Source organism: Mauremys mutica, chromosome 3 (genome assembly GCF_020497125.1).
Source record: "Mauremys mutica isolate MM-2020 ecotype Southern chromosome 3, ASM2049712v1, whole genome shotgun sequence".
Taxonomy (NCBI): Eukaryota; Metazoa; Chordata; order Testudines; family Geoemydidae; genus Mauremys; species Mauremys mutica.
The window spans coordinates 112,569,692-112,578,292 of NC_059074.1; the positions used below are offsets into that span (position 1 = coordinate 112,569,692).

An 8,601-nucleotide genomic window follows, 5' to 3' on the forward strand; every position below is an offset into this window, starting at 1 on the left:
TTACTAAGTATAATTATCCTGTTTATATGCATGTATCATCTTTGTATCTGAAGTTATGACTATTAGCTAGGTACTTGCATCTTAAACCTGTGATGTATTCCTGGGTGACACACCCCAGGATAAGATTTACATCAGGCCTAGACAGCTATGTGTTGATGGCCTATCCAGGACACTCCGCTCTCACAATGGGGCCATTGAAGAAACTCATCTTGTCCAGATAGCGCTTCCTGAGGATGCATCAGACAGCAAGGAGCCAATGGCCACTCCCTGTGATTCAGCAAAACATGTAAGGACATGTGATATGCTCATGTGACCCTGAACTCCAACTTGGCCAATAACTCTCCACAGACAGGGGCTGTGGGCTTTGCTTGGGATGGTAAATTTCCATGCACATGGCAAAGGATATAAAAGATCTCTTAGGGTAGGTCTGTACTTATCTGCCGGGTCGACGCATAGCGTTCGACTTCTCGGAGTTCGCACTATCGCGTCTAATCTAGACGCGATAGTGCGAACTCCGAACGCGCTCCCGTCGACTCCAGAACTCCACCACCGCGAACGGCGGTGGCGGAGTCGACGGGGGAGCCGCGGACTTCGATCCCGCGGCGTCTGGACGGGTGAGTACTTCGAACTAAGGTGGTTCGACTTCAGCTACGCTATTCGCGTAGCTGAAGTCGCGTACCTTAGTTCGACCCCCCACCCTAGTGTAGACCAGGCCTTAGACATCTCCATGTTGCCTCTTTCCTGATATAATTCTCTGGAGCGTGGATTTACAACCAAAAGGGGGATCTGAGGGCGATACAATCTTTTGGAAGTTACCAGAGAGACTTTTCAAGCCAGCAGTCTATACCAGTGGTTTTCTAACTGCAGGTTGCGACCCAGTACTGGGTCACGGAATGTAAGGCACTGGGTCGCGGCAGCTCTGGTCAACACCACCGACCAGGCCATTCAAAGTCCTATCGGTGGTGCTGCCCAGCTAAGGCAGGCTAGTCTCTACCTGTTCTGACACTGTGCTTTGCCCTGGAAGTGGCCAGCAGCAGGTCTGGATCTTAGGTGGGGGGGGGCCATGGGGCTCCACATGCTGCCCCCGCCCTGAGCACCAGCTCCGCACTGCCATTGGCCGGGAACCAGCCAATGGGAGCTGGGGGAGCGGTGCCTGCAGCAAGAGCCACACAGAGCTGCTTGTGCGCCTCCACCTAGGAGCCGGAACTGCTGCTGGCCACTTCAAGGGCGCAGCATGGTCTGCGGTGCCAGGACAGGCAGGAAGCCTGCCTTAGTGCCCCCGCTGCGCTGCTGACTGGGAGCCGCCCGAGGTAAGCCTGTGCCTCAACCCACTGCCCCAGCCCTGAGCCCCTGCTAAACCTAGAGCCCCCTCCTACACCCAAACCCCTTATCTCTGGCCTCACCCCAGAGCCCTGACCCCCTCCCGCACTCCTGCCCCAGTCCAGAGTCCCCGCACCCTGAACTCCTCATTCCCAATCCTCTGCCCCAGCCCTGAGCCCCTTCCACACTCCAAACCCCTCATCCCCAGCTCCATTGGGTCGCGGGCATCAACAATCAACTGGGTCGACAGAAAAAAAAAGTTTGAAATCCACTGATCTATACCATCACTGCTACAAACCTGATATATGGACTTTGCAACCACTTCTATGTGTATGGTCCATTAACCATTTATAACTCTTCTTTTATTAATAAAGCTTTAGGTAGGTGACTAAGGATGGGCTGCCAGTGTGATATTTGGGTAAGATCTGAGATTCATATTGACCTGAGGGGTCTGTGTCTGATCCTTGGCATTAGAAAGACCCTCACATGTGGTGACATGGGTTTTCAGGAACCTCTCACTACATTAGATTGGGTTGGCTGGACGGGAGCCAAGGGCTGGAATGCGTAAAGGGGACCGTGTTGGGCTTCTGGTTAACCAGTGCGGTACTGCAGAAGCTCTTTTGTTACTAGTTTGGTGAATCTAATTATAGAATAAACCACCAGTTTTTGTGGATTGTCTGCCCTGCTTCTTGCAGGCACCTGGTCATACACCCTAACACTTCACAAAGTGATCACTCAGTATCTGACCTGTCAGTTCTCATCTCAAAGGAAACCTGCACAACACTTTGAAAAGACAAGCCTGGTAGTTTAAATTCATAACTCTGCTAGACCCTAAAAATCATGGACTGAACAGACACACTGGATTTATGGCTTATTACAACAATCTGTAAACCACCGATCCCCCCAGTATTATGACTGCAGAGGTGTTAACAGGCCACTCTACCTTGAATGGATCCTTGAAATATGTGCTGATTACTTATGCTAAACAATTTGTGCCACCTTGCATTTAGCTGTGATGCTCGGAGTACCTTTCCCAGACCTTAAGAAGAGCTCTGTGTAACTCAAAAGCTTCTCTCTTTCACCAGCAGAAGTTGGTCCAATAAAAGATATGACCTCACTCACCTTATTTGTCTAACCATCGTATTCACGCAGTTTCAGGGCAGCAGAGCCTGGTGTGGGGTTTTCCATTATCAGCAATAAACTGGCTGACATGCAGGTATATGCTGTTGCTCCACTCTGTCATTCTAAAGCTCCAGCTTCGGTCCTGGAGCTCCTAGAATTCCATCTCCACTCACCTGTGGCCCCATCCTGAAAGATGCTGAGTACTCTCAATTCCTCATGATTTCGTTTAGAATTGAGAGTGCTCGGGATTAGGCCCCTGAATCATCTAATCTGAAAATATTAGACCATTTGAGAAGGCTGAGTGATTTCCTAACTTCTCCATTTAGTAGAGAATGTCTTTATCCTTATTTTGATTTAATATGGCATTCCAAAATTTTTCACGCAAGGGACGTATGAAATTGATATCTGAAATGTAGGAAACTAACTGCTTTATTGCATTGAGGAACACCGTTTTTTTTTTTGTTTGTTTGTTTTTTGTTGTTGTTTTTTTTTTTTGCTATGGTAAATACTTGTCACCAAGTTACCCAAAATGTATTTAATTTTTTCATCCATATTTGCATTTCAGTTTCTTTGCATCTTGGTTGTGTTAATGCAAGACCGGCTGTGACTACTGCAAGAGGTTTAGGTCACTGTACAGTATATTCTTTTTAGTACGTTAATGGAATGCCAAAAAAAACCAGAGAAAAAAAAATAACCCTAGAAAGCAAATGGTGTAGTTTGTTGATCTCCATATGGTGAATTGTCTCAAAGGTCATAAAAGGTGGGGTGAGGAACCCTGTCCTCTGGTGGAGCAGCTGGATTTACATCACATTTCCAGATTGTTTACTTTGGCATGCAGCCAGATCTGCATAATTTTTCTATTATGCTTGTTTGATGGATTAAGGGAAGGTGGTAAGGGTGACTTCAAGGAGTGGCACTGTAATTTTCTTTTTATTTGTATTAAAGGGCTTTTTAAGAGAGTTGAAGATTATAAACTAGTCTAACTAAAATTTAAGTGCAAAACAAGGTGAAGGTCAGTTGCATTATCAAAACTTCGCTTAGCTCGAAGCCAGGAAGGCAGGCCCATTTTGATCATAGCCCTGGCCTGCACTTTTTCCCAAACAGCAGATATACTTTTGTATTTTTACAGGCAGTTTGTTATTACTAATTAACAGCAGTTACTGTGAGGCAAACTGGCAAAAGCCAAGAAATCTAAAATGCTCCTGAACAATCAAAAATAACCACAATGGGCTTGTGGTTGCCCTCCCACAGAAGAACTCACTGGAGAGGAAAATCACATCTGGAGACTGCAAGAAAAGCTTCATGAAGTTTCCTCCTCCCTCGTCTGCAAGGGCAAAGGGGAAGGGCGGTATGTGTTTGCAGCTTCTCAAAGCAGAAAGGGGGGGAGGCAGGCTGGAACTCAAGGATCTGTGTGGTGAGCAAAGGACAACTGCGCACAGCTAAGAATCCAGTCTATGCTGCCTGCAGGCCTCTCCTCCCCAGTAGCAGCCCAGCTCTTTTAGCATTGCTGCCATTGGCAGAATTCCTTGTGACTGAACACAGGCCCCTCTCTCTACTGGAGCTAGCAGCCACAGAGGGGAATGGGTGCTGCTAGAAGTAGAGATTTCCCAGTGGGGTCCCAGAGAGACCGTGTACAGAGAATAGCTGTTTCCAGTTCTTGCCCAGTGCCCCCACATCCCTCCTCCTGCCTCTAATCTGTGTCCTGTTTTGGAGGAGCTCCTAGTCAAATGGTCACACAAGGGAGCATGCAGTGAAGGCACAGATCTCCCTTTCTTTTCCTTCCTCTCGTCCCCCTCCCCCACCCCACACCAAATTATGCTTTTCTCTGGTCTCTCAGAACTGGAGAGGAACAGCAGGCTCAGTAATTGCTAAGCAGGAGTAAGGGGAAAATATTTCCCTTAAACTTTTTTTTTAATCTACCACCAAATACATGCTAGACACTGTGCAGACAAATATGAGGACAAGGTCCTTGCCCTGAACATTTGCAATCTAGCTAGAATATTACCAAAATAAACATAGCTTTGGCTTTGAAGGCTCTTTCTGTTTATAAGTAAGAAAACCTGGATTGTAGCTGTAAAGTGTATTATCTAAGGCTTGCACTCACATAGCTGTTGTTCTATGCTTCCAGTCATCTGCATTTTCACAGGCATCATTTTATTTATTCTGTTTTGCTGCGTGCATATCTTTACGTAATGAACACTCTTATTGGGCCCTCTAGGTAGACTCAATATTTTTTCCCAAAATAAATATCTTTATAGCTGGTTAAAAATATTACTGTGTTCCCTAAAAATCATTGTAGATCATTCCTGTTGGGTGAATATGTAGCTATTGGAGTCCACAGAGTTGTTTCACTGTTTCTCCTAGAAACTCTGCCTTTGGAGCTATTCATTTATCCTATAAACATACATGTAAATAATTCTTCAGACATGTATATATGGGCCCCGATCCTGTGAAGCACTTAAGCATATGCATAGGTTTGTTCACATTAACAGCTCCACAGACTTCAATGGGACAGCTCACCTGAGCAAAATTATGCACATGTTGGTGCTATGTGGGTTTGGAACCTTTCTTTGTAAACTACAATGGCTTCCTTTGGATGGAATACTGTATAGACCAAAAGTAGCTTTTTAGTTATATTAAACCATGGTGTTGAGCTGTCCATGGTAGTCTTGCCTCAACATGCTGGTGTGTTGTGTTTTGTTACTTCTTTGCCCAAGAAGAGGCACCTACCAATAAATCTTCCCTAGTAGGCAATTTAATTTAACTAGCTCCTCCAGTGCCATAAAATCTCTCTTCTCCATACTCCACTGCTGTGTCCTCTTGGATCTGTCCAAGCCTGTAGTGATAACTGCAGGCACAGTAAAGTGGATACTCCAACAGCAATATCAAGGCCCCCTCTGTTGTCACAGTTAGTGACTAAAGTTGTGTGGAATATTTGGATTTCTTACTGGCAATTGGGAGGAACAAAGGATAATCACTTCAGGGAAGGAATGAGCAGCAGAAACAGAGAAATTATCCAAGATCAAAGATCCTGTTTTCATGCAAATATTAGTAGTAAAGGATGAGGTAACAAAGTATAAAGAACTGAACAGATAAAAATTAGTTCAGTTGTTTTTTAAATGGTTGTATTCTGGTGCCCCTCAACTAATAATTTATGTATCAAGAAGTTTGTGAAGGATAAGTGCTTCTTTGTAGACTAGCAGAGTAAAGGGGTGGGGCTGGGTGTGTGTGTGTGAGAGAGAGAGAGATCACATGGTTTTGCTTCAGCGGTTTTTCTTAGCACCAAAGGCAAAATATTCCAGTAGGCCTTTTAGATAATGGCAGCCTGGTACAATCGAGATCTGCTATAACACAGAGATAAGTTTAATGACAAAGAAGACAAACTCAGAGAAGAATAAGATTCTCAAATTTTTCTTCCTGTTGGGCTTGTTGATTTGTGAATAGACATACTTAATACTTTCAGGTCAATCTGAAGATGTTGGGCTCTAATAAATCACCTGAAGATGTTGAGAGACCATGGTGATGTATGTGGTATAAAGGAATGTATAAACAAGCCTTTCTCTTTATTTCAAGGAAACTTGCCAAGCGATATAGGATATATAATACCTCCTTTGTCCTTGCTCTAACTAAAGGTATCCATCACTCATAATCTCTGTCACCATTGTCTTGTAGCACTGTCTTTAGACCACGGTGACAAAGTCTGATGGAACAACTATCTCATCTTGCTGTTTCATCTCTTATTTCATATCAATGTTATCTAATATTTTGAGATCGAAGTATCAGTGGTAGGACCAAAATCCATGAATCCCCTTTTCTTAGCTCTCCAGCCTGAACCTTTCAATGCAACTCTCAATCTTTTTTTTTATAATATATAGCCTTCATTTTAGATCCAAATTTATATGTCCCACATAATGTACTGTTGTTTCCTTTCTGTCACTGTAAATCGTGAATATCGTACACTCTGCATTGGGAAAATTGTCAGGAAATATGATTAGTTATAGAGATGAATTCCTCACCACTTTACATTTCCATCTCCACTTTTGCTAAAGAAAAATGCGGACATTAGGGAGGTTTCACAGTTAGAAGGTTAGTACTTCATAGTAAGTGGCTTTTGATCTACAGTACTGTATTTATGGCAGTCTGAGCAGTTCCCTCCTCCTCGCATTGGCTTGTGACTGCTCTATCCAAAAGAGGAAGAAAATGTTGGGGATGCTCAATATTGTCTCTTGGTCTTATGTTTCCATCTAGTGGAAAACTGGGAAACCACAAAAGTAAACATGCCTTTCTTCTGACCTGGCTAGCGCTTGCATTTGTTTTTCTCCGACATTAAAATAAAACTAATTATTGAGAGAGAAAATACAGCTATATGCTTTTGTTAAGTGATCAATTTTATTAGGCATTGAGTTGTTTTGTGTGAACTTATCACTTGTGAAAGGTATCAGATGGATGGAATCCTATAGACTCAGGACTGGGCAAGATTCTTCAGACAGTCCAGTCAATGCACCTTAATTAACCATGGAGGGACCACCATTAGGGTGAGAAGTCCCCATGCATAGCCAATCCTTGATATGTCTGCTAAGGCTTTCCACTGGGCACTAGACTGTAACTCACCAGACTCATTTCACAAAGGCAAGCAAACAATCATCAGGTGGGAACAGCTGTTGATCAGTACTAGCATGCTGGATTCAGACAGGTAACGCATGGGTTTGTGGCACTATATCTCATTACCAATTCCCCCTCCCCCAACTGTCTGTCTAGATTAGAACAAGAAGAAAACATAAAGTATTTGGTACAATTTTTAATTACTAGACCTCACTATTTTGGGGAACATTTTCCCCAATAGCTAATGTTTACAGCAGACAAAGAAAGTACATTAAATATTACATTGGAGACAATGGCTCCGTTGAGGTCTAATAAATATTGGCTATTTAACCTTCCAACTACTTGAGAAAAGTTTTCCCAAGCTAGGTGTGATTATGTATTTGTGTACACTTAAATTATGCTCATTCATTTGTATGATCCTAGTTTACTCATGTAAGTGTGGCCAATTAGGAGCCTAACTTGCCATATGCTGGCTAAAATACAAGATTAGTGCAAGCATCATTAGATAAGTGCATTCATAGAATAGCCATGTTCAAATGTACATATGCAAATGTGCATGTGTAATTTTGAAAGTCTGGTCCGCTATACTTTGTCCTTCCTTAAAAGTTTAATATTACAAATTACTACAGAAAAAGGGCTGGAGACATTTTTTTAATCAATAATACAGTAGAGCAGTGCCTTAAGTCTAAAGAAGAATGTGATTTTTGGTTCTGTTGATCAGATCCCAATCTTTTTTTCTTTTACAGAACATAGGAAACTTGGAAATCTGACTGTGACCGTGAAAAAGACCGTCCCTTCTCCAGAAGCCATACAGATCCTCTACCAGCGCATGAGATATGAATATGAGTTCTACTACTATGTCAAAGAGCAGTTCCACCTGCTAAAGCGCAAATTCGGACTTAAGTCTCATAGCAGCGAACCACCTCCCAAGCCAGAATTCTTTATTCCTTCTCCCTTGGAAACTGAAGAACCGATAGATGATGAGGAGCAAGATGATGAAAAGTGGTTAGAAGATATCTATAAAAGGTGATGCAAGCACCGAGCTCTCCTCTGGTTACCCCTCCAGCTTCCTCAATATTTTTTTATTATTAAAAAAAATATTCCTTAAGGGACTGAGTTAATGCGCAGCAGCATTTAAAACAAAAAAATGTTCCCACATGTTGGGGAATTGAGAGACACCCGGTTTTGCGGGTTATATTTGTTTAATTTTATTATATTTTTCTTGACTCATAGGATCCTTTATATGACATATTTTAAGATGGAACCATCTGTCATCTCATCACAAAATAACTTTTGCACAGTAAAATGCTGCTGTACACATGCACCCATTTGGAAAACAACATATATTAGACATCATTTACCAAGTAACTTTCATTAAGGAAGTTTTAATACCATGCCCGTTACTGTGGCATTGAACATCTGACACCATTTATAAGCTAGTAGGGTTACCGCAGGAGTGTAGTAACAACATCTGAATAGCAAGCAAATATAAAGGGTTATATGATCCAGAGCCATTGTTACAACGCGTAAGGTTCAAACTGTATTGGACTCAAAACA

The 8,601-nt window shown here is 42.8% G+C and overlaps 1 protein-coding gene across 1 annotated transcript in view; it reads left to right on the forward strand.

Annotated features, from left to right (window-relative positions):
- The window catches only part of UST (uronyl 2-sulfotransferase), a 271,049-nt gene extending 262,967 nt beyond the window's left edge, over nucleotides 1–8,082 (forward strand). Inside the window, exon 8 of the mRNA XM_045011208.1 lies at nucleotides 7,791–8,082. Within this exon, the coding sequence (XP_044867143.1) occupies nucleotides 7,791–8,074 (284 nt within the window). The 3' untranslated portion in view covers nucleotides 8,075–8,082. The remainder of the gene's footprint in view (nucleotides 1–7,790) is intronic.
- Nucleotides 8,083–8,601: the final 519 nt, after the last annotated feature.